At 40.5% G+C, this 26,486-nt stretch overlaps 1 protein-coding gene across 1 annotated transcript; it reads left to right on the top strand.

The window, feature by feature from the left end:
- Window positions 1–700: 700 nt before the first annotated feature.
- dstyk (dual serine/threonine and tyrosine protein kinase) lies at window positions 701–26,341 on the top strand. Its single transcript, XM_003441434.5, has 14 exons — window positions 701–1,911; window positions 5,073–5,482; window positions 12,842–13,336; window positions 13,499–13,694; window positions 16,457–16,695; window positions 17,734–17,817; window positions 17,928–18,104; window positions 20,852–20,981; window positions 21,192–21,348; window positions 21,841–21,973; window positions 22,116–22,229; window positions 24,115–24,229; window positions 24,392–24,526; window positions 25,716–26,341. Exons 1-14 carry the CDS (start codon window positions 1,713–1,715, stop codon window positions 25,901–25,903), a joined length of 2,772 nt encoding a protein of 923 aa, XP_003441482.1. The 5' UTR covers window positions 701–1,712; the 3' UTR covers window positions 25,904–26,341.
- The last annotated feature ends 145 nt before the right edge of the window (window positions 26,342–26,486 follow it).

Raw genomic sequence — 26,486 nt, 5'->3', positions numbered from 1 at the left:
TACATTTATTAAATCAGATCATATAAAGCTTTGGCACAGAAAATATTCCTGATTTGATCTGACCTTAACTAACCTTTTCGAAGATAATGTTTTTGTAATTCAACCTTTCTGCCAGAAGAGGGAGCTCACTAGCAGCTTGTAGTTCTGACACATGTCTGCACTCAGTTTCTCACTGTAATGGGCCGACTTGGTACGGGACTAATAATAGCCCCATATTACTTGTAAGTTCTTAGTGTCTTTGTCTAGCAGAAGTTTGTCATGTGGAGTGATATAAAAATGAAAACTATCATTTCATATTTGATTTGAATGTAAATAAACCCATGTGGTATGAGAGGTAACCACATGCTGGATAGATTGCGAGTAAAGCAAGGAAACTTTTGGTTGACCTAGAATTACCCAATTATTAAACTAAATAATTAAAACAAATGTAGATGCCTGTGATAGTATAACTGAACATAAAGACAAGTCCCATTCATTTCCAAGGATGGACATGCACGTGTGCTCATGAATTAGTCGGAGAACTAATCAATAAATCTATATCTCTGCTGGGATTATTATTGATCAGATATTACACTGTGTGCACAAAGCCGTAAACCAGATATTTTCCACTCTTAGTCTTTTTTCGTTCATAATTCCCCTTTTTCCATCCGTCTATATCTTCGCCTCCCGGTGGAAACGGCGTTCTCTCTAATGCCTACACTTCCCAGAATGCCGCTTGGGCCCCGCCTTTTCCTCCGCACACCGCTCTCGTCGAGTTTCTGTTTTGCTGTGATTTCACTCCTGCTTCTCTCAGCTATATGATTTTGACACTCCTCGCCCTGCACCAGCCCCACTCGTCCTATTCGTCACCACCAGCGACAGCACCCGGCTCGGTTTGGCAACTGTCAGTCGTCGGTGTTTGGGGTGGAGGATGTCCGCTGGCTCCACCGGGCCACTGTTGGTTAGGAACGGTCTATAGCGCAGCCTCCTCTGGAAAAACGGAGTTTTTTTCGTGTTGTTGTTTTAAAGTCGTGCTCGGGCTGTTTGTGTCGGTGACAAAGCCGGGCCCTCTCTTTTAAACACGGGGCTGCACTGCTGTGAAAGTGTGCCGCGTCAGGTTAAATGGATATGTGTGCCGTGCCAGGCTAAGGCGGGGACGGATCGGAGATGCCCTCTGGCTAGCAACGCTAACTTTCAGTGGACCACAGCTAGGTCGCAGCACTGATTTCTTAGCGTAATTTTGGCCGACACAACGTAGCCTTACGTGCGTGCTTTGTTTTTAAGACACTTGCAAGTTTGTTGTTAGTAATGAAAAAACACTGCGACTATTAAAAGGAAGTAAAAATGATTAAATAGCGATAACTCGAAGCGGTTTTCTTCCACTCGAAGCTTGACGTGAAACTAGCTTAGCCGTGCTTGTCAACAGGACAACAACAAATGCCTTCTTCTCATTCACGGACACAACAGACAGTGGGGACCGTTTAGCACTGACGCACTCCTACTTCATGTATGTTTAAGGACACTACCTGTTAACTTGACTCCTTTTCTTTCTTTCTTTCTTTTTAATTAACAAATGCTAGCAGGTGGTTTTGGGCGAGCATGTGAACTAACTAGTTAGCGCGCAAGGAAAGGGGTGTGCATTAAGACATTTCGGGTTCACTCAAGGTGTTTGGCACCTGACCACTTAAGTCGCATCGAGGACAAGGCAGCAGCAGCAGCCCAGTCTGTTTACCATGGAGGGAAATGCACAACAGCAGAAAACGACTCCTCTAACTCGGGAACTGACGAGAGTATTTACCAGCTACAACAAGCACTCCGTACAGCTGAAGAAAAACCTAAAGGAGACTAATGCTTTCTTCCGGGAAATACGGCAAAACTACAGCAATGCTTGTGCATCGACCATGAGCTCGGCTTCAGCTTCTCTGGAGGCAGGTAGGTTTGAACACCACCTGGAAATACACAAGTACTGCATCCACGTTTGCATGTTTAAAGCACCCACAGCTGGGGTTACACTTAAGCATGCAGAAGGGAAGTAAAAAGAAAAGGCTAACTGCTGCCGCTACTGCTAAGTGATTATTGCACCAGCAGGCAGGTTGGGAGAAAAATCCATTCATTTGGCTCAAAGAAAACTAAAGAGATTAAACCCCCTCTGGAAAGCATGTGCAGAATAAGTGCACCAAATATGCTGAGATTTGTGCACTGGCTGCTTGAGTCATCTCTGATTAGATTCAAGTTACGGGTCATAGATTTCTCTCTCTCTCTCTCTCTCTCTCTCTCTCTCTCTCTCTCTCTCTCTCTCTCTCTCTCTCTCTCTCTCTCACACACACACATTCATATATATATATATATATATATATATATATACTTATACTTTTGTGTGTCCAAAACCATGAGCACTGTCTCCAGCATCATTTCATCAGAAAATTCAGAGATCTTTTTCTGTGAAATAAACAGACTGGGCTTGATAATCATCTTCAGGAATTGCATACAGAGAAGGTCAGAGTCTGTTCTCCTCCTCTCCGTGTTGAATGTACAAAGATAACTGAAGGTTAGCCATAATCAACAGAAAAAAACAATAACAAAATGCTGCCAAGTGCATGTCTTCACCTGCCATCCCATTCATCTTGGAAATATCCTGGGTGTATATATACTTGCTGTGTGTGTTTGGGCTGTGTTGACTTGCTTGCGTTATTGCTTCATGTTAGGTCAATAAGGGCAGGTTAGAAGTGCAGTAAAGCCACTGTAGTGCTAGAAAGTAATGCAGTGGTATGTGACTATAAAGGGGGCTGTTGCAGCTATGCGCTGTCTTTGTTATGTAAGTGTTTTAGACTGTGACTCAGCATCATTGAGGATTATATCAGAGCCCCACAATAATTGAAATGAATTGATTCTTCTGTTTGTGCTCCATACCTTAGGGCTAGACCTGGGAAAAAAAATAATCCCCAAAAAATAATATTTGATGAAGAGTGGTTCATTGTCTCTGTTGTGGAATATGATATCCTGTATTCTTGGAGTCATGCTAAAATACCAAGAATAATATAGATGTAATAATCTGAGTGTCCCATCTTTGATATCAGTGCTGACTAGGGGTGGGAGAAGACTTCAGTACAATAGTATATTGTATTGCTTCTTCATGTGGTATGTTATTGATAAGGATGCACATGAGCCATAATTGATGTGTAAAGATAACCTGTTATTCTTATTAATGTTTCATAAAAATAATTTGAAAAAATCCCGTATTTATCTTATATGGGACTGTGGTGCATTACTTCACTTCATCCTTTGAACTGTTTAATTGCTTCCTCTTTTTTTTTAAGCCATCTTTCTTTTGATTGGCTGAATCTTGCAAACAGAAGGTTTAAAAAGCACCATGGGTGGGATGACTGTGTTCCCAACAACAGCTGAGTATCTCTGATGACTGTATTGTTGGTATCCAAATACTTGTAGGATACCTTTAAAGTATTTGTGCAAAATTTTCTTTCTACTAATTTTACAGATACAACACCACCTTTTAATTCTGATTAGTTTGTCAGGACAGTGGAAAATCTTTAATCATAATGCCATATCTATACTGGATATAGCCCAGGAAAGCATGCAGTAAAAATCAGCTAGAGTAAAAATCATGGAGCACCCATGTGCAGGAATAAATAAAAAATAGGAGAAATGTATGCAAACTAGAGGAATATATACAAAAGAGTAGAAAGGTACACATTAGAGAACAAAGTGCTTGGAAGTACTGTAAAGGACTTGGTGTGAGGATCGAGTCCATGTGTGAGCGACCTTAAATAGTATTCCCGCCAATTTGAAGTTCAATCTTCAGTCTTAAGGAAAATGGCTTACTGTGTTTTCCTCTGTAAACGCATATGAATGACAAATGATTAGTCAATTGAAAATGTTTAAAATTTTTATTTTAACCAAGTCAAAACAAAATTGGAAATGAACATGCTAATCTTAAAGCTTCAAAAAGGGGCTTCTGAACCCAGTGGATGACATCATGGTAGTTACATCCATGTTTTTATTCTTATGCATCTAACACGTCTGTAACATCTAACAAATGGGAGGGAAAGTCGAGATGTCTCGATCGCCACGGGCGATCGTGGCTCAAGAGTTGGGAGTTCGCCTTGTAATCGGAAGGTTGCCGGTTCGAGCCCCAGCTTGGACAGTCTCGGTCGTTGTGTCCTTGGGCAAGACACTTCACCCGTTGCCTACTGGTGGTGGTCAGAGGGCCTGGTGGCGCCAGTGTCCGGCAGCCTCGCCTCTGTCAGTGCGCCCCAGGGTGGCTGTGGCTACAACGTAGCTTGCCATCACCAGTGTGTGAATGTGTGTGTGAATGGGTGGATGTCTGGATATGTAAAGCGCTTTGGGGTCCTTAGGGACTAGTAAAGCGCTATATAAATACAGGCCATTTACCATTTACCATGTTTAACTGATAGGATTTTTAAAAGGAATGCTGATAGCAATATTTAGTGATATATTTTTTTTCTTACAGTTACACGAAACAAACAAAGTCAGGTATTACTCGTTTATGCTCTGCTCAGATCAGCTGGTTGTGTTTGTAGCATTATCTGTTTTTTTTCTTTTTGTTTTTTTTCTTTGTGTTATTTGTATTTTTTTTAATGGTAGGGAATTGAGGAACAGCTTCTCTTTTAACAACATTCAGCTCTTCATTCTACCTTGAAGGCAAAACCAGTACAAAATTCATGCACAACACAATCTCATGTCATTTTTTAGATGTAAAAAACACAATAAATTTTTACTCAAACACACACAGCCAGTTTAATTTACCAGAGTCACCACTTTATGACTCCTTGGTTTGATGCATATCAAACAAGGGTAAAGTGAATGCAGGTTAATAGGACTACAGCAAAGAGATTTACCCATTACAGTGGCTGATATCTATCTGTCATGTCGCATTAATTCTTCACTGGCTAAACATTCAAAAACGCTGTGACGAGGATGTGAAACACAGATAGGATGCTGATGCTGACACCTGTAGTGCCGACCAAGAGTTTCTAAACAGCTTACTGAGTCTTACGTGTTTGTTCTACTATACTCATGTGGTTTCAGATAACATGTCCTCCTCATTTCTCCAGGTCAGCTGAGCTGTATCTCGTTCCCTGTTCATGAAGAAGAGTTCCTACGCAACAATGTGGGTGCTGCCCCCTATATCCTTGTGCTGGGCCAGAACTGCACTGCTCGCTACCAGCTGGTCAACAGCCTTCTAGGGGAGAAGCTGCTGCCACTGGGCGGTGAGGCTGGAGAGCCTTGTGAAGGAGTCCAGGGCACTGTCTGCAAGAGGAGGAAACTTTGTTTCACCCATGGGAGACAGACACGGCTCAGCTTGGCACTGCCTGGCCAGTATGAGCTGGTGCACCAGTTGGCGGCTAATTGTGGTCGCTGGGATACGGTTCCCAGGGAGGACCTGGAGATCCATGAGGAATGCGAGGACCCAGCCCACAGGCTAGCAGAGCTGGAAATCACTCTCCATCACTCGCTGCTTCAGGTAGGCTTGAAACGACTGTAGATGTCTCTGTTTAACAGTAGAGAGGGTTTGATTTGCTAGCAATAAGTAAGACTCATTCCAAGGTGCTGTTGGCCACTGACAGAGTTCTCCTTTGTCAACATTTTTTTAATAAATATTGTAAACAGAGTTTCAAGGCACAACCAAGGTGCACATTTCCTCGAGTGGTGACCTCCAGCCCGTGGTTGGGGAGTGTGCAACTAGGTGTGAAGTGACTGGGAAGAGAATGAATGGTTTAAATCCGAGGCCATGTCTCTCAGACAGAAAAGTGTGGCGTTCCCTCTCCGGGTCAGGACAGAGTTTGAGCGAAGGAGTGAGAGTTGAGCATAAATAGCTCATGATTTACAGGTTTATCCATGTTCTTGCCCTCAGTGATGGCTACGAGCTGTGGATAAAGACTGAAGGAGTGAGATTGGAGATGGAAGCACGGATAATGAGTTTGTTCTGAAGGGTGTTTGGGTTGAGCCATTCATGAAAGGCTTAGAGTAGAGCTGATACTAGTGTTCATTGAATGGAGCCATTGTTGGTGGTTCATGGATCTGATTAGGATGCCTGCTAGGTGAGCTCAGGAGAACAAGTGATGGATGGATGGATTAATTTTTTTACCCTCATGAACCCCTTTATGTGAGATTGGTGCCATTTATGTGTTTCCCATTGATGTATGGTACACTATTGCACAAAACTTTATTTTATTTTTTTAAGTAATTTAAAGTGAAAACTATTGATCAAGAAAAGGGCTCATAGAGTGGTGTTTACTACTCCTTTTACAGAAAATTAAATTAGGATAGTAAGAATGTTCTGAGATGTTTTGTCAATGAAGTTTTTCTTGAGGAGCATTTTGATTCTGTGGTCAACCCGCAAAGGCTAATGTTTCAGACATTTAACTAGCCAAATGTATTCTGTCTGTTATCAGCAGAGCGGATTAAAGCTGTTCTGCCATTATCAGTTAGACTTTTACCACAATAAACTGGCATTAGATAATGCAATGGGCCTTTTATACCTGTGTGGTTACTTGTGTAATGGATTCAATATAACAATAAACATGATCATCGTCATAATTTACAACCTTTGATAAACAAACGTGCGTTTCTTTCAAGAACTATTTGACTCCAAACCTTTGAGCGGTTGTGTAGTTATTGTTGTAAAGTTCATTAGGATGATGCAGGTGATTTTTGATTTTATGTTCATGAGTAATGTGTGGTTGTGTTGTGTCTGATTCTTGATTGAAAGGTTTTGGTGAATCTGGTGTGAGCAGATTTATGAAAAATCATGATCATAGAGTGTATTGTTGCACATTATAGACTTCTATTAAAAGGTCCAGGGGATGAGGGGTCAGTAACAAAAGGTGTCCAGGTCGAAAAAAGGAGACAGGCAGGCAAAATGGTTAATTTAAAGAATTTTATTAATGCTTCTATTAATAACTGAACTAAAAGATGGTCAAGCCACTATCACTATTAAAAGAAACAAACCAAAACTCAGGCGTCGGTCAGTAAACTGAAAAGTGAGTAAAAAAAGGATTAGTCATCAAACACTCCTCTCCACCGAGCAGGAGCAAACAATCACCACACACAGCTCACTAGCTGCAACCACCAACATGGCTCTCTGGCACTAGAGCTCACCTTTCTCTGGCCTTAAGTACTTCTAATTTCTGATGGGGGTCAGCTGTACAAAAAAGGTGGCACCTAAGGCAGGAGATATGGTAGGACACACCCACACAAGGGCAACTTCAGGAGGAGGCCCTGCGAGGGCCATAACACATGATATAGTGTGAAAATGAAATTACACTTGACTACCTTGACTTTGATCGGGTTTGTAGGCAGAATTCTCTTGAGCTCCTGCCACAGCATTTCAGTCAGGTTGGGTTCGGCCATTGCAACACCTTGAGTCTTTTCTTTTCCAGGCATTCTGGTGTAGTTTAGCTGCTGTGTTTGGGATCATTACCCTGTTGACCAACCCTGTTGATGCATGTTCGGCCAAACCTTAGCTGTTGGATAGAGGGCCTCCAATTTGACTTTAGAATATGTGTGCAGAAGAGTTCGTGGTTGACAGAACACTTGCAGGGTGTCAAGGTCCTGTTGTTGCAAAACAAGCCCAAAAGCATCACCCCCCCACCGCCGTGCTGACAGTTGTTATAAGTTGTTCATGCTAATATGCTAGGTTTGGGTTTTTTCCTAACATGGTTCTGTGTATCATGTCCAAATATCTCAATTTTGATCCCATCTGTCTAAAGGTCATTGTTCCAGAAGTCTTGTGATTTGTTTGGATGCAACTTTTGCAAACATAAGTCGTTAACAGTCGTTAGAGAAAAGAGCCTTTCTCCTGGTTACCCTTCCAAACAAGCCACACTTGTTCAGGCTTTTTCTAATTGCACTGTCATGAACTTTAACATTTAACTCTCACCGAGGCCTGTAGCGTCTCAGATTGTAGCTCTTGGATTTCTTGCAATATCTCTGAGCATTGTGCAGTTTGACCTTGGGATGAATTTGCTGGGATGACCGCTCCTGGGATTATTGGCAGCTGTCTTTAACATTTTACACTTGTGAATTATCTTTCTCACCATTTGGAAATGGCCTTAAACCCCTTAGATTGATGGGTAGGAACAGTTGCTTCTCTAAGCTCATCGCTAATGTCTTTCCTCCCTGGCATTGTGTTAACACAAGCCTGAAGGCTCCAGACCTATTAACTGCCAAAACTCCAGCTTTTATAGAGGTGCTAACACTTGTTGTTGATCAGTTAGTCAAGTGTATTTCATTATCAGCACCTGGCTGATGCTGACCATCTTAATTCCTTTGGATATCAGAAATTTAGCATTTTTGTTTAGTTTTGTTTAAAATTATAATGATGCAGTGTAATATTTTTTAATATTTAGTTTTTGTTCATATGAGGTTTTTATTTAAAATAACTTTGAGCCTGGTAAAGATCCCATTTTTGCTTTAATTTTTCATCATATGGAAAAATTATGAAACGGTGCTTTGATTACTGTTTATTTCAGTTGTGAAATGTATTTTTAAAAAATTCAGTGTGTACTTATATTTTGTGAGCTGATATTTACTGTTCTCCTGTTTTGTTTTGTTTTTCATGGATCGATTTGTTCTTTTGTTTCCTTTGACATTTTGTCTCCTGCTTGAATTAGCTTTTGCTCACATGGTTTAGCTCATAAACAGATTACTGAGCAGAGCTGATTATTTCTTGTGCTGTTCACTTTTTCACTTTGATTTGTGCTGTTGTTTAGGCATGCAGTGTTTCACCTCTGTTTTTCACACACACTATGCGGTTTGTGTGACCAGAAAATCAGAGCATCTTGAGAAAATTAAATGATTTGGTTTGGTCCGTGAATTGTAGTCATTTCTTATCATGCGTGACACATGGAAAGGCCTCCCAAAGGATCCCAGATCTCCAGAAACTAGGCCCGGCTTTTCCAGCCCACCCGCCCAACCCCCTTACATAATGCTACTGGTCTGGTGTGATTCACATGACTAGGTCATGTAAAAAACAGATCTCAAACCCTTTGGTGTGGTACAGTTGCCATGGTTACAGTTGAGATCTGGGACACTGGGTGTTCATATCACTAGAAAAAATATTTTTGGTGTTTTGTTTTGTTTTCCAAAGGCATAGATCAACATTTGGTGTGGGCTGTGCTAATAAAAGAAGATCCATTAAAAACTTTACTTTAAAAAATCCAATAGTGTTCAGGTTTACAACAACACCCATCAGAATATGTGTGTGGGATAAAAACACCACAGACAGATGAGATGAATCCGATTGGTGTTAATTTGTAAGTAGCTAATTAAAATTTAGCTGCAGTTTCGTATTTTACAGATTAATGTCTGAAAACCTCAATACTGGAAACAAAGCCAGTTGTTTCAAATCTCCATTTACTTTCATGAGTGACTGGAGGAGATAAGATGTGCTTTATTGTGACCCTAGAAGCTGAAATAGCTGACATATTTTTCAGTAACGATTCAGATTCTCTGAAAAAATTAAAGACCGAAGGACCAGTGTGATCTCGTATTGTATGCATTTGATTAACTACACTTGAAGAAAATAAAATCCACTTTCTTCAAACCAGACAACTAAAGCAGCCCAGTGCTTTGTCTGTGCTGAACGAAGAGCAGAGAATAAGAAGTAAATGGAGGCACAGAATCTCTCTGCTCGCTGTGGCATTCACACACTCCTGCCATAGAGGCCAGCAGATGAGAGCCCACTTGCTAATTGACCCTCACTTCATCCCGGGGTATTTACGCATGCCTCCTGCTTCAACTTAACTGCCTTCTAACCATGTTGACATATGAGGGTGCTAATCTACCACCATGTTTCTAAAAATTCTTTTGAGGTATAATCCAATATGTTTACTGCCACGGTTCTGCAGACTCTTACGAACAACTGTGATTTTGCCAGTCACCCTTAAAATATGCATTAAGGAGAAATTAATAATTTCTTTATATGATTGTTTCTTTGTAGAACTTGGGCAGACTAACGTGGGCTTTAAAGTCGTATTAAACCTGAACAGTAACATCAAAACACCCTACAGGCTTCCTCTTGAAAGGTTGTTGTTGAAAACAGGCCCCATTAATTCAAACATTGTATTGATTTTGATTGGTTGCGACCAAATGTTTGCAGGCTATCTTTGTTCCAAAGAGACTGCTCAGACGGCCTCGCCTCTTGTTTCTTGGAGACAGGACTGACTGTCTCCTTTGTGTAGCTGTTGGTCATTTCTGCCTTTTTCCCCCCCCTCTGGCTCGTTTTTTTTTTTTTCTTCCTCCACCCCGTCACAGTCTCTCCTTCTATTTTTGTAAATGTCGTTAATTATTAAGGGTTAAGAAAATCTTTTTGCATCAATTTTTTTTCTGCCCTGTCACAGCCATTCCCAAGACCACTACAAATATTTATGTGCCATGATGTGTTCAGAATTAGAAACGGTCTGTGACGTGTTCTTTCTTTCTCAGGGGGAAAGCTCTTTGAACATCTCATGGCATGAATTGTAGATTGTATTTAACAGGAGTTTGTAGCGCTGGTATTTGAGGTCATAAGGTTAATGGCCGAGTTAGAGCCTGACTAATAGCAGTCCATTGGTTAATTCCCGATCATTAACCAATCACAGATTGGTATCGGTGTATTTGTCTTTTGATTTGCACCAAAATGGAAACTTGTACTTGCTGCCAAACCTAATGCAGAAAAACAGGCTTGGACAGTTTGCAGTGTGGCTTCAGCTTTTGTTAACAATTCTCTATTAGCAGGGCAAATATCACAGCCGAGCAGTAGGCAAGGGTTCAAATATTTGGTAAGAGTAGCTCTTTGGTTTGTTTTGTAGACTGGGTTTTAGCAACCAATCATGTTAAGCAGGTGTTTTGTTACATGTTGAGAAAAAGATGAATTCCAGTTGCCAAAATGCAATCTCAAAGTCATCATCATCTGAGAGTGTTCTTCAATGTTTATCTGCATTTGTAAACTAGCCAGTGCACCGCACCGCGTCTTGGTTTATGCTTGTGAAAAGGAGCATGCGCAAAAAGTGATGTCACGTCAGCTGAAGTGCTGGTGTGCCTCTACACTTTGGTGTTATCTCGACGTGCACAAGACACTGCAGGTTGAAGACGTGTTCGGTCATTTTAGTCTTTACCATCATTTCAATAGGCGACGCCTGTCACGGCTATAATAGCTTGGAGAAAACTTTTGAAAAAAGAAAACATTTAAAAGACAAGACTGTTTCAGGTTTTTTTTTTTTTTTTTTTTTTTTTTTTTTTTTGGGGGGGGAAAATCTATGCCTTACACCAGCACTCATGAGACACCTACACTGGGGTAAATAATTATTTGATTCCCTGCTTACAAAGAGTTGCATTGATGTCAGAGAACCCTGATTTTAGTTTCATCTGACCACAGCGCTTTCAGGAATAAGTAGTAGGATTTAAGAGTGTAATAACGGACTGAAACACAAGATGGCAGCACTGCATGTACAAGGATGCCAGCTGCCGTTAAACCCCGAAGAAGAAGAAACTGTGTCCCAGAATTCATAGCGCGGCCCTGCTCAGTTTTCAACAATGGCGGCAGCTAGTTAGCGTTAATGTTACTCTTATTATTCTTTCTGGGTCACAAAATAAACGTTTAACATATTTTCAGGCGAGAATGTAGCTGTGTGAACTTCAAATATCTGCTCAGTTTATCAAGACACCACATGTTTTCAAAAGCACTCCGACGTTTTCGGAGACGTCTGTTACCCACTAGCTCGATAGCTAGCCGGGGTTCAAGGCTCACTACAGCCGGTGAGAACACCGGACTCCCTGCAAATCGTTTTCAAACCCACCGCTGTCTTTCGCTACTCAGGTTAAACATGATGTACAAGTCACTTAGATAACTTAAAAATGTTATTGTTTGGCTTTTTTCAGTATTTTATTTGTTCCTGAGTAAATCGGTTTGGCTGAGATTAAAGTTATAGTTTTTACACAGCTGAATAAACGTCAAGCAGACAACTGATTATCAGAAGTGTGAGATGCTCGAGAATATACTCTGGTGTCCTGTTATATTTTAGATAGCAAGGAGCAGACGGCTGCGTTTATTAAACTCCACCGAAACAATCTGCAAATTTCATTTAAATTTAATAAACTATCCTCTTGTCTTTATTTTTAGTTAGCACCATGAACACTTAAAGCTGTAAGCTAATGATAGTTATATAAGAGCAGACGCGTGCTGGTGCAATAAGCTGTACGTTTTACGTTCAATGGATGCATGATCTGATTAGTCGACTAATCGCAAAAATAATCGGTGACTAGTCGACTATCAAAATAATCGTTTGTGGCAGCCCTACTATACACAATGAGTTGAGATCATGAGTATATATAATTAATTGACTGACTGTAATCTGTGGGCCACATAGCGAGACAGCCAATCAGTGAGATCCAGAAGTCAGGCTGTAAGGGGATTTACTTTACTTATTTACTTATAGTCACTGTCTCTATCTGCCTTTTGTTTGGTGCTGAGCAGAAATTGAACACAGGTCTTATCTGAAGTTTTTTTCCCCTGTTACTGTTAAGTTATGTTTTGTTTCACACATGGGAAATTGTACAAATGTTATTACATGTACAATAAATAAGGTAACTCTGTTTTCTGTCCTTATTAGTTTTAATTAAGTGACGCCAGCTTTGTCAGATATTTGTGAAATAATAAACCTGGCGTCATCCTTTTAGTAGTTTCTGTATTGCTAGATTTCATAAAAATTAAAATTTGTATTTAATTTGATTTAATTGTCTTTTTTGTAAAAAGATGAAGACATGTTTCCTTTAATGACGGCTGCATAAACTTTTTTTTTTTTTTAAATAAGCGTCACATTGTTTTGTTTTCCCTTGTCAGGAAGCAAAGGTCATGGTGGTGCCTTGCCCAAGTGTCCAGCCCATAGAAGAAGCTCTGGAAGACTGCACTCGCAATGTGATCCCAGTCATACTCTATGCCATCAACCAGGACTCCCTCAGCTCAGAACAGGTGGCACAGCTCTGGAAGGTCAAAGAGATGCTCTCCTTTCCCATCTGTTTTGTCCGTTTGCCTGACAGCGTTCCAGCAGCATCCCCAGAATGTGGCCGCCACACAGAGAAGGAGAAGAGCCCCCTTCACAAGCAGCTACTGTCACTTGGCTTTCTCAATAGCCCGACAGGAAACTGTTCCTGTGGCGCCCCAACGCAGATGCCCACACCGGGCTCCAAGCCCCAGAGCATTTTGGGTGAATCTTTTGAAAGACTGCATCGGTCATTGGTGCCGTTTGCTCGCCAGGTGCTTCAAAATCAGCAGGTGGAAGCTGCCAGCCTGCTCAATGGACTTCACTGTCGGTGTCTAGATCTTTTTATCAACCAGGTCAGACAATGATGCTTCCTACTACTGTTCATCTTTATTCGTATGTTTGTATGTATTGCTCTACTGCTTCACAGCAGACACAGTCACTTGATGATTTGCTTGGTCACAGTGGGGGTAAAAGTCCAAACAGACCTTTGTCCTTTGTGCCTCACTTTCTTGCAGGCCTTTGACATGCAGAGGGACCTGCAGATAACACCACGCAGGCTGGAGTACACCCGAGAGAAAGAGGGTGAACTCTTCAACTCCCTTATGGCCATCGCTAACCGCAAACAGGAAGAGATGAAGGAGATGATAGTGGAGACACTCACCAGCATGAAAGAGCAGTTACTGGAGGATGCTGCCAACCTGGAGTTTACAGGTGAGCAGATAAGCACCGGTGCCAATAGACAGGTGTAGGATCTTTCATACTATAAGGGAAATGCCATCTCGACCTGTTTGTAAATGGTAAAATGCACAAAAGATTACAACACAGATTACATCAGAGTATCCGAGTAATCTGATCGGCTTGTTTGTGTCTGAACAGTTTTTCAGATGTGATCAAATAAAATTCTGCCAGACGTTACTTAGCCTAGAAAATGTATAAGGAAAACCACAACTGTTTTTATTGTTAATAATAATAATAATAAAAAATAATATTATTACTATTATTATTGCTTTGCACCTCACCTCATCTGCAGTCTTTCTGTGTACATGTAAATTTCTTCCTCTTGTCTTCTGCACACACAATTTACAAGGTCGCTGTTTGAATGAGCATCCAGAGGATGTGTTTTAACCTTAGCAGTACTGCGGTTTCCATGTTTGGTATTTGTGGCTAGCATAGATGACTTGTTGATTTTGGTCTGTATTGAAGTGATGGCATCACACGGTTGCTACAGATTTGTTAGCTGTGCATCCATGATGTGAATCCCCCATTCCAAAACCATCCCAAAGGTGCTCTATTGAATGAGATCTGGTATCTGTGGAGGCCACTGGAGTACAGTGAAACCAGTCTGAGATGATTTGGACTTTGCAACATGTTGTGGATTCTCTGTAAACAATAGAGATGGTTAAGTGGGAAAATCCCAGTAGGTCAGCAGTTTCTGAAATACTCAAACCAGCCTCACTGACACCCAAAATCAGTCAGACTAGTTTCAGTTTCACCTTTCTTCCCGTTCTGATGCTCCGTTTGAACTTCAGTAGGTCTTTTTGACTGTGTCTACGTACCTAAATGCATTTGGTTCCTGCCATCTGATTGGCTGATTAGAAATTTGTGTTGAACAGGTATACATACGTGGCCAGTGAGTGTATATAAGGTGCACGGATGTTACCCATATACCTGATCAAGATCAAATCTTCCTAGATAGAACAGTAAACAAGAAAAGCTGCTCGCTTTAGTAAGTGTCCTTTACAGAAGGTGATAGACTGGAACCAGGCTGCTGACTTGTCAGATGATTTTTATCGTGTCTCTTCTTGTTTACATTTGTGACGTTCTCAAAATCTCTTTGCAGGTTTCAGGTTTAAAACCTACAAAACCAGACTGTGCATAGTCTTTAGATACTTACGTTGATCTATGCAGATGTAACTAAGCCATCTGTGTTTCACAATCTGCCCCCAAAGTTTGGCACTGCCTGACTCAACAAATTCAGAAAGAAAAGGCTGTTGCTTTTGCTCCGAGTATGTTTGAGAAGTAACTTCTCTTGGTTATCTGAAAAAACATTGAGTAATACTCTGTGCAGGTGTTTTAACACTGAGCCTTTTTTTTCTTTTTAGTCATCCATTAATCAGGAAATCGGCAATGTGCAGTTTTTCCACCCATAACCTTATCACCAGTGTTGCAACATAAATAGATTTTTCTCCTCTGGAGAAAGATAATAGAGATCATTGTTAAAACTACAGTAAGTCTGACACAATGCTTTGTACACAAAGGCGAAGGAGACTTGTTGGAAGTTGAATCCAGTGGAAAATTATATGGACAAGTTTGCAAATGCTATTGTGACAACGTCAACCCTTTATTTTAATTACTTTAATAAGAAAATCCATCTTGGTTCTGGCTCACTCCATGTCAGTTCATCAAATAAAAAAAAATAAATGCAAAACTGTATTGAATTTATCAAGAAATTAAAGAGAATACCAGAACAAATGTTCCTTGTTTATGCAGCTTCTACAAGCCTTCAAATCTGCTGACAGGCAGTGGAGATCGAAATATTTCAAGGACTTCATCCTTCGTTCTATTTTAACTTAAAATAAACTCTTTGAAGTCCATATTCATAAAATTATTGTATCAAGTAGTTACCATAAAATTTGAAGGACCTAGTTTAAGTAGTTTTTTAGCTACTAGAATTCAGAATCCCTGTACCTTTATCCCTTTTATATTTATGAGAAAAATAACAAAGGGACCTGAATTCCTGTTAAGAACTGTATTTTTCCTCTGGAATTATTTCAGTCAAATATGAAAAATCAGTTCAGCTTTCATGGACTGATGCTGAACGACCCTCCTTTTTTCGCTCCTACAGAACTAATGAGTGATAAAATGAAATGTGTGTTGGAGTTTGGAACCTTTTTTTTTTTTTTTTTTTTTTTTTTTTTTTTTCACCTTACATCCAAAAACATGGGTGTGATAGAAATGTGTGAATAGTCTTCAGAGTGTTTATTAACATTTCATTAACATTTTTATTTGAAAGGGTGTTTTAAAATGTGTTTACATTTATTAATATTAGTGATTATCAGTAAAAGGCTAAATTTATCATGTGTAAAAGAATTTTTCAAGAATTTTTTTTTAATGCTGCATGACGATTAAAGTGTATGATCGGTCATTTAAAAATATTTGTTGGCTCAAACCCTGGAGAGTCAATCTACCTCCAACAGCAAGAAGAGTTACCTGTGAGGTAGTTTGCCACCCTCCGGGGTGATTACTTTTTCTCGTAGAAAGCTTTAAGGTTGTTCTTGTGGAGAAACGTTATCTTCAACATGAAGTCTTTGCAAAAACTGATGCAATCATACAAATACTCTTAAGTTGATCCTCCAGTACACATGCATCAAATGAAAATCCAGTGACATCAGTTATTCAATATTTATTTGTCCTTATTGTTTACATGTGCCACACGTTAACATGACAAACTGGTTTTTTTTTACATCAAATAGACGTCATCGTGACAACAAATGGAGAGCCTGTTACGTCAAAGGAGATAAAATCCTGCATCAACCAGATCCAGGAGCTGATAGTGGCCAGTTTGAATCAGGCTGTGGCGAATAAGCTCATCAGCTCCGTGGATTATCTGAGGGAGAGCTTTGTAGGAACTCTGGAGCGATGCCTCAGCAGTCTGGAGAAGTCCAATTTTGATTCTTCTGTTCACAATATCACTTCTAATCATCTCAAACAGGTGGGTGAGAAAGGAGGCTAATGTAGCATGTGTGTGTCAAGAAATGTAAGGTGTGAACACTAATCACATATAAAAATGTCAGAAGTATTTCATTAAAGCTTAAAGGGGAAATTTTACTGAAAAGCCAGCAGGAACAAGGGACTTTTCCACTGCTGGAAAAAGTAGAAAGTCACTTTCGTGTGTCTTCTAATGTTTTAATGCAAAAAGAAAGTATCTGCTGTTGGGTTATAGACTTCTGAGGGCCTCTAAAGAAACAGGAATTAAACCTGGAACAAGCACAGTTTTGAAAGCTCATTTTCAGAAGCACAACCGGTCTCTACGGTTTGCTTCTCTCTTCTTTTATATCACTGTTTTTACCCCTCAGCCTTTATTGTCGTTACCTGGGCGAGTGGCGTGAATGCGATGGTGACGTAGGATTTTGAATTTATAGCATTGATGTGTCTTTTATGTTTTCTCAGGTCAAACGTTTGACATTTCTGTGTTCTATTGCGAATAAAATATGAGTTTGTGAGATCTGCAAATCATTCTGTTTTTAATATTTCACACAGCATTTCAATTCTTTTGAAATTGAGTTTGTGGTTTTGGTTAAGATGAACTCTTTTGGTGACTTTACCTGTTGTAGAGTGTCTAACAACACATAAGAATTTCTCGGTTTAATTCTAGTATTGTTGTCTTTGATTGGGTCTCACAGATCCACAGTTATTCATACTTTGTGCTGTGTTGGTGAACAGTGTCACTGTCAAAGCTGTTGCTGCTGTTACGTCACAACATTATGTGAGTGGATCTTACACAGTGGAACAGAGGAGCTGAAAGCTGTGATGAGCAGCCTGTTCTGTAAACCTGTGCCTGCTTGAGTTCCTGCAGTGGAAATGTGGTGTCTCACATGTTATTTGAGCTGGGTTTTTGTTGTTGTTTTTTAAATACACAAAAGTAGAATAATGAGTCCCTTTATTAATGGTAGAGGCTTTTTAGACTCACAGATGATAGTATTGTCTTAAAATTTGTGTTTTGTGCTAACCCTTTTCTCACCTGTCACAGCTGTTAAATGCTGCCTATCACGTAGAGGTCACCTTTCATTCTGGATCTTCTGTCACGAGACTCGTTTGGGAGCAAATCAAACAGGTCGGCATCTCAAACATTCACGCAAATAATTTTTAGAGTACACAGACTTCTGATGAGATGGCTATGTTTTTTTTCCTTTTGTTATATGAGGCTCTCCTTCTTCCTTGCAGATAATCCACAGGATAACGTTTGTAAACCCTCCTGCCATCACTCCAGAGTGGAAGCGCAAAGTGGCCCAGGACGCCATCGAAAGTCTCAGCGCTGCCAAACTGGCCCGAAGTATCTGCTCGCAGTTCAGGACCCGGCTCAACAGCTCCCATGAGGCTTTCGCTGCATCTCTGCGTCAGGTTAAAAACTTCTCTTTTGCTTTAGCTGCACTTTTTTTCCTATTCCTACAGATACTTTCCCCTGTATGATCTTAAATATACCTAAAAAACAGTCAGCAAAATGGTGATGATTCACTAAAGCTTGACTACTCACCAGTAACTCTCACTGCAGTCAAAAAAATGTTGGTCTTAAAGTGAGGCTCCACTTCCAGGGCAGTGAGGCTGTAAAACTAGAGCTAGCGCTGGTATGTAGGAAAAAAATCGTGACCACAAAGCATCTACACATTGTTGTTTGTTTGTTAGCAGCGGAGATGAAAGTGGCGTGTGATGCTGTGGTATGCCTTATGAGACATTTCCTGGAACTCTCACATATGCAGAGAGGTATTTGGGACGGATCTAGTATTGTTTGTGTAACATTAGCAGCTGGTTTCACAGCTCAGCCAAAAAATGTGAGAGCTGGGAGCAATTCACAGCAGCTTCTTCACCCGAACGCGTTAAAAGCCCGTTCTCTTTAGCAGCTGCAAGACTAAAGGCTGCTAACCGCACAGCTCGAAAATGGACAATTTATTAAGTCAGTGAAACTTATTTAAATGCCACTCTTCACAGATACAAATCACAATAAAACAAGAAGTAAAAATGTTAAAAATGTATGAAAATGGCGGGGACATCCCTCCATAAAGCCCCCGACAAATGAGTGATGATAATTATCACATGACAGTCAGTGTGGGCCACATCGCTGTCTCCATTATCATGCAGTTACACAAATGTAGTGATTTATTGTGACAGAAGAGGATGTGATATTGGCTGAACATAACTAAATGAAAATTAGGTTATTTATGCTTCTGATCCACTGGTTCAGTGCTGTGGAAACCAGCCGACTAAAATAACATCATATGCGTGTCACGTTCCTGTTGGAGCGACCAGAAAAACAAGCAGGACATCGGCGAAGATGTTCAAGATGTTCAAATTAATATCATGGTTTTTTACAACGGTGTGTAATGGCCTTAAGGTCGTATTATAAGAAAAAGGTAGTAGTGCCTAAAAGAGCACACAACAATGATACTCGGCACTTTATACAAGCCCCTATGGTTCCCATGTAGGTGATGGGCTGACTGTACAGTGGTTGATTTTACTTACACACTGCAGACCAGTATTTTGTCCCCATTACAGAGCTGCATGTGGGAATCTGTAGCATTGCATATTAAACCATCAGCAATCTTCCAGCTTCTTAGTGGAAAGTATGGATGATCTCCAGTTCCACCGATTCGGACATTTGGGGACAATTTCTGGAGAACTACTTTCAGTTGGGAGAGAGATTCTCACGTTAAGCAACATGTTACATCTTGCAGCATCCAAACATTTCTTTTTTCTTATTTGCTTAAATACAAAGCTCATACTTCACATACATGAGTAAATAAGAGCCGAGAATTGTTGTGAATGTTTTCCCGCAGTTTGTCTTTTAATAATCTCAGCTTGTCTCCTGATTTATTTACATCCACAACTGCAAAGCTGCCTTGTGTTGAATATATGAACAAATCCAGCTCACTCTGTTTTTTTTAATTACTGTTGTTTATTTTGTTTTCTGGCTCAGAATCGGCCTGTGGGGAACATTTGATAAACAGAAATGTCTTTTCTGGTTGAGCTGATGAAACCCCAATTAACAAAACTGGTTAAAAAATAATTTCATTACAAGCCGGGAGGGGAATTTCCTCTGGAGCTGCCTGAATTCTCTTTGAGTTGGAACCAAAAAAATTCCACAATGCAGGAAAAACCCTGATGTAAACAAATAAGTAATTTAATATACTTAACAATATTTGAACTTGCAGTATTTTATCAGTTTGGTAATAGTGAGCTGTTAGTGGTGAGCAGACCGTGTAGATAAGAGCTGTTTTACACACAGCACATGTTCTTTAATTTACTGTGGCTCTCTGGTTTAAAAAGAAAAAAGTGAGTGAGTCGGTGAGCTTCTCTGCGCTGACCTCTGCTTTAAACAACCTCACAAATGACGTCACATAACCATAGGGATCAAAACAGCTGGTCAGGGGTCACTGAGAACTTTGGAGCCAGCTAGTTTTTCATGGTAGAATCTCACGCTGTAATGTAAAAACAACAAACAGAAGGATCGAGATTATTGAATCCAAAAACATGTGGTCAGAGCTTTTTATACATATTTTTAAATTATGTACAGTACTGTGCAAAAAGGACCAATTTTATATTTTCTTTAGTCAAACACAAAAACCATTTATTTAGTTGAATCTACAAAAATGGTAACGATAACACAGTTTGACAGACATAAAATAACATTTTGTACCAATAAGACTTTGATATATCTCAGCATGGCTGTGGTGTTCTTAAAAGAAACAGAGGAAACTTAAAATGTGTAATGAGCTGCCTGTGCTTGTTATGTTTCTGTAGAGAGCAGAGCAGTCTTTGACTCATGTTAGTGCGACTCTTTTGAGACCAGGCTTGTTTTACTATGAAGGAGAACTTTCTTGGCCAAACAAACATGATGGGTGGATCAATGAAGCATTCATCAGCTCTGTACATGGACTCTGTTAGTTAAAGGGGGATTTTCAAGAAACAGACAGAGCTACATTAAGTTTAAACCTGTAGAGAGGAGCCTCGCTGCTGGCTTTTTTTCCCTACAAAATTAACTGGTTAGTAATTTTAATTTTGGAAAATAAATGTTATTGCTAACGAATGAGATGAGCTCTTTGATATGTCCTAATGCTGGGCATGAGTTGTTACACCATGTGTTGTGTTTGCAGCTGGAGGAAGGGCACACGGGCCGTCTGGAGCGCACCGAGGACCTGTGGCTGCGTGTGAGGAAGGACCACGCCCCTCGACTGGCCCGCTTGTCTTTGGAGAGCCGCTCTCTGAGGGACGTGCTGCTGCATGGTGAGTCACCACCAAATTCCTCCGTCGTTCCCACAAACGGGCACAGTGCACTCACACGTTTCTGCTAAACTGTGGCTCCTTCAAGTTCTAAATCTGATCTTAACTAATTTAACTCCAAGATGTGTCCCTGCTTGAATGAAAAGTATACATTTTAGGTATCTAATCTTATTATCTGCAATTCTCTCTTTTTCTCTCTCTCACTCCTCACAGGCAAGCCCAAGCTTGGGCGGGAGTTGGGTCGGGGTCAGTACGGCGTTGTGTATTTGTGTGATAGCTGGGGAGGTCACTACCCATGTGCACTGAAGTCGGTGGTCCCGCCTGACGATAAACACTGGAACGACCTGGCTTTAGAGTTTCACTACACACGGTGAGTTATTGGGAACCAGTGTTTGAACACAATCGCGTCTTCACACTAAACAGCCCGATCCAAATGCATCACAGCGTTACTCGCGTCCAGCAGCTGTGACTGAGAAAGTTTCAGAAGCAGATGCATTCATCAAGAGCAGAGCTCTGCTTATAGAACATGACAGGCTGCTTGTTTTCAAGGCCAAACTCCACCCAGCTTAAAGTAGTTTTGACTGTTGAAGCCTTGAGGCTCTTTTGTGTCATGTCAGTGTTTATTTTTAAAGGTGACAGCATATTGTTAATGCTTGTGCGTTATAATCGCCTCAGCTCTGAGGAATTCTGGAATCTCCAAAACTTTGCAGAGGCGAATTTATCAAAGGCAAACAAGATTGACGTCAAGATAACAGAAGTATAAGCAGAAGAAGGTGGTTGGGGGTTAGAAGTGAAGATTTTATGAGTTTATTGTTAAAATATTTTTGTTTTCCTCCTTTCTTTGGGTGTGTAATCTCTTCAGGTCACTGCCCAAACATGAGCGGCTCGTCGACCTGCACGGCTCTGTGATTGATTACACCTACGGAGACGGCTCCAGCATATCTGTGCTGCTTATCATGGAGCGGCTGCACCGAGACCTCTACACAGGCTTGAAGGTGACTTGATAAAGCAGCAAATAACAAAGATCTTAGGTCATCGCTTTATAGGAGCAGCTCCATACTCTTCTACTCTGCTCTTTACATCCTGTTAAGTCTCCCGTTTCTGTCTCTCTCTGTTGTTTTTGTATGTTCCTGCCAGGCTGGTTTATCACTGAAAGAGAGACTGCAGATTGCTCTGGATGTAGTGGAGGGGATCCGTTTCCTCCACGGTCAGGGTCTCCTGCACAGAGACATAAAGCTAAAAAATGTTCTGGTAAGTTCAGATCAGCTGTCAGTTAGACCGGTTATAGAGTCTGTGACTGTGTAGCTCTACCAGAACACTATATTATCAAAGTGGCCCACAGTCGATCTGAAATGAGACCTGTCCCAAACACCGAAGAAAATGCACTCCATAGGTTCAGCATCATACAGTTACTATAATCTCTACATCGGTTACTCAAAACCTGTGATCTGATCCTCATCTAAGTCACAAATATAAACAGAGTGATTACACTAATAAAATGCAAACATCTGTATGTACGTTTCCACTGTGAATAATAGTAAATGGGCAGAGTGTTGACAGAAGAACACCATGAAGGAAAATACAGCATATCTCAGGTTTGCAAAAGACCACCTGGATGTTCCCCACGCATTCTGGTTTTACAGACGGGTGCAAAAATGGAGAAAAGTAAATGTAAATCTCAGGCTGCATTGTTTGTGGGAATGCATGAACCGTCTGGACAGCAGTATGTTCAAGTGTTAGTGCAGCAAGAGGTCAGCACCTTTTGGAAAATGCACTCGTATATCACATTGGGAAGATTCCCTCCTGTCTGCAAAAGAGGATGTGATCCAGCCTCTTAATGTTAGCAAGGGAAGCTATAATGTTGAAGTGGGCCAGAGATGATCCTTCCTCTATTTCTTTGTGGAAATCTGTAATCTCAGAGGTTGTGAATATGGAAGAACGTGATCACTAGAACGTCTGCTGATTTATAATCTGGAGTTGAATAGATGACACGGACAATCGCCACCTTTTTGGACTGAAGTACATGGATTGGATTTATGGACTAGTTGTTCTGTTTCGCTATATAAAATGAACCTCTGTGCAAGTGCAGAGTATTGTCTTATTGCATTACTGATGTCACAGCTTCAGTTTAGCACCATCTCTGTTTGTTAGTGTTTGTAATTAGTTTGTTTATTTATATTTCACAAATTTAATAAACAGAAAAAAGAGAAAAATGAACAAAACTTCATCCAAGCTCTGAAGCCTGTATTTAATGAGGAAACGGTTCATTTAAAAATTGCATTGATAAATTTTGCATGAGCTGAAATTAAGACAACAAAACAAGACAACAAACCAAAGCACAAAATTAAATTATCAGAGTGGTTGTAGAGATGCTGTGGCATGGTCTGCCCAGGGTTACATCAGGAAATCTCATAAATATTGGACAGCTTTGCAGGGGGAAATTTGTCCTAAATTTGTCCTTTGTGTTGTGTAAGTTCTACAAGAAGCATCTGGTGGAGGTTGTTGCTGCTGAATGAGGTTCCACAAGTTAGTAAAATCAAGAGATTTCTTAGTTTTTCCAGCCTGCAGTGAATGATACTAAAAGTGTTCAATAGATGCAAGTTCAGTTTAATTGTTATTAGTGTAGTTTGATTTAACTTTGTTAATAGCTATAGCCTACATTAGAGGTACAGTTTCCAGTCTTTATTTCAAACATTTAAGTAAGAAGTGTTAATGCGCATAAAAAAAAAAAAAATAAAAAAAAATGAATAAACATGAAATCAAATACAGTTTCGTATTTACATGGAAAAAATAAATTGACCCTTTCCTGTTTGAAAAAGCGTAGGAGGAACCAAATGCTCGTTAATGCCTACTCCTGTCTAGAAGATCTTGCATACCTGTTTTGATTATACAATCTAAAATATACACATGCTATAAATAAATATACAAATACAGAGACTGCAACGCAATAGCTGTGCATGCGTCCTACAGCTAGACTCTTACAACGAGCCATCTGTGTGGACGCATGCTCTCAGGTGACTGTAAACCCGGCCTTCACATAAAGATCAGACCACATTTTTATGAGTAAAAATGTAAGAAAATTGAATTACTGCAATATTTTCTACTTGACTAGATAACCATCTCTTTGCTTTTCTAGTTGGACAAACAAAATCGGGCAAAGATCACCGACCTGGGCTTCTGTAAACCAGAGGCCATGATGTCTGGCAGCATAGTAGGAACTCCCATCCACATGGCTCCAGAGCTGTTTACAGGTATGATGACGGGGCAGTACGTTTTTAAAAAAAAAAAAGAAACCTTGCCATTTTACTCACTGAAGAAGACGGCAGAGTTATAAGAGCAGGAAGTCATACCTGCAGCTAGTTTTGTGTGTCAGATTTTAAGTTTTGTCTCCGTTGTGGCTCGTCTCCCGACAGGAAAATATGACAACTCTGTGGACGTCTACGCCTTTGGGATCCTGTTCTGGTACCTGTGCACCGGTTCAGTGAAACTTCCAGAAGCTTTTGAGAAATGCTCCAGCAAGGATCAGCTCTGGACCAACGTTAAAAAAGGTAAACGGCCCTAACACCTTAGAATCACATGAGCCCAGGTGGTGGACTCGAACTCCTCTTGGAGAATACAAATCTTAGTTTGAGAATTTGGGAGAGGCTTACAATGCATGTAATAAGATCATAACCCCAAAACACAATATACACTGCAGTGCCAAAAGTATCTACTCACACATCCAAATCATTAAATTCAGGTATTCTAGTCAATTCGACCACCACGGGCGTATAAAATCAGGCACGTAGGCATGCAGACTGCTTCTACAAAGTTAAAAAATGTGTGGCTCTCAGGAGCTCAGTGAATTCCAGCGTGGTGCCATGATAAGATGCCACCTATGCAACAAGTCCAGCTGTTTCCTCACTACTAAATATTCCACAGGCAGCTATTAGTGTTTTTATAACAAAGTGGAAGCAATTTGGAATGACAGCAACTCGGCCATGAAGTGGTAGGTCATGTAAAATCAGAGTGGGATTAGTGGATGCCGAGGTGAGTTGTGCACAGAGACTTCAGATCAGCTCAGGAACAGTGTGTAGAGAACTTCATTTAAAGAGTATCCATGACCAAGCTGCTGCATCCAAGCCTTACATCACCAAGCACAATGCAAAGCGTCAGATGCACTGTGAAGCACACTGCCACTGGACTCAAGAGCAGTAGAGATGTGTCCTCTGGAATAATGAATCATTACTTTCCATCTGGTAATGCAAATGGACGAGTCTGACTGCACTGCGCTGAGTGTAAAGTTTAGTGACGGGGGGATTATAGTTTGCTGTGCTTAGGAGTTGCATTTGGCCCCTTAGTTCCAGTGAAAGGAACTCTTAATGCTTCAGCACCAAGACATTTTCATTCTTTCAACTCTATGGAAACGGTTTGGGGATCGCCCCTTCTTGTTACAACATGGCTGAGCACCAGTTCACAAAGCAAAGTCCGTAAAGACTTGGACGAGCGAGTTGGGGGTAAAAAAAAAAAACTTGGCTGGCCAGCAAAGAGTCCTGACCTCAGCTTGATAGAATACCTTTGGGATGAATTGGAGTGCAGACTGAGTCAGACCTTCTCGTCACAACATCACAACGTATGACATCACAAATGTGCTTCCTGAAGAATGGTCAAAAATTCCCATACACATTGAGATATTTGGATCTCTTGTGTTTCTGCCAGAGACTCACTTATGTACACTCGCATGTTTTCCTCAATCAGGTTCCAGACCAGAGCGCGTGCCTACTTTTGATGAAGAGTGCTGGCAGCTGATGGAGGCCTGCTGGAACGGGGACCCCTCCCAGAGACCCCTGCTTGGTATCGTTGAGCCGAGCCTGCAAAGTATTATGAAGCGGCTCTGCAACTGCAACTCGGAGCAGAAAAGCAGCAGCCTGGAGGACTCGAACTGAATACACTCCAGACAAACTAACACGTGTGTGTGATAGAGATACTGTTTGGAAAAGTATTTTTGTCGTATTTATGAAGAATGGAGAATTTCAGAAAAACAGGCGACGTTTAAAAAAACAAAAAAAGATGTCCAAGTTGACCTCCTTGTTCACACTTATTGCATTTACATTATTTATGAGATGTTGACCAGAAGTTTGCAAATACGTGTTTTATTGATTGTGTGTAATTGATTTGTATACAAACTCTATTTGCTTTCTTGTAGCTGCACTGCTAATTGCTACTTTGTCATAGAAATGTTACTAGGTTCAAAGTGTTTTAAAATGTAGTCCATTCCCAGTATTATGAAAAAAATATAAAATTAATTTTAGATTGTATTTAAACTGAACATGTCTGTCTATACAAGCACATCTTTTTTTAATAAAATTATCTGTTACAACCAATCAGTCGTGTCACACTCATTAGCTCATCAATGAACCGTGTGAGTGTTTGAGGAGGGACAGTTTAAAGTTTTCTCCACTGTGATCATTCAAAAAGAAGCAGCGTGTGCTCAAGAGGTATCCACGCTCACAGTGACCCCTCAACAAG

Source organism: Oreochromis niloticus, linkage group LG5, assembly GCF_001858045.2.
Source record: "Oreochromis niloticus isolate F11D_XX linkage group LG5, O_niloticus_UMD_NMBU, whole genome shotgun sequence".
Lineage (NCBI taxonomy): Eukaryota > Metazoa > Chordata > Actinopteri > Cichliformes > Cichlidae > Oreochromis > Oreochromis niloticus.
Note: the sequence above shows the minus strand (reverse complement) of the source record. Positions and strands in the feature narration are given on the sequence as shown.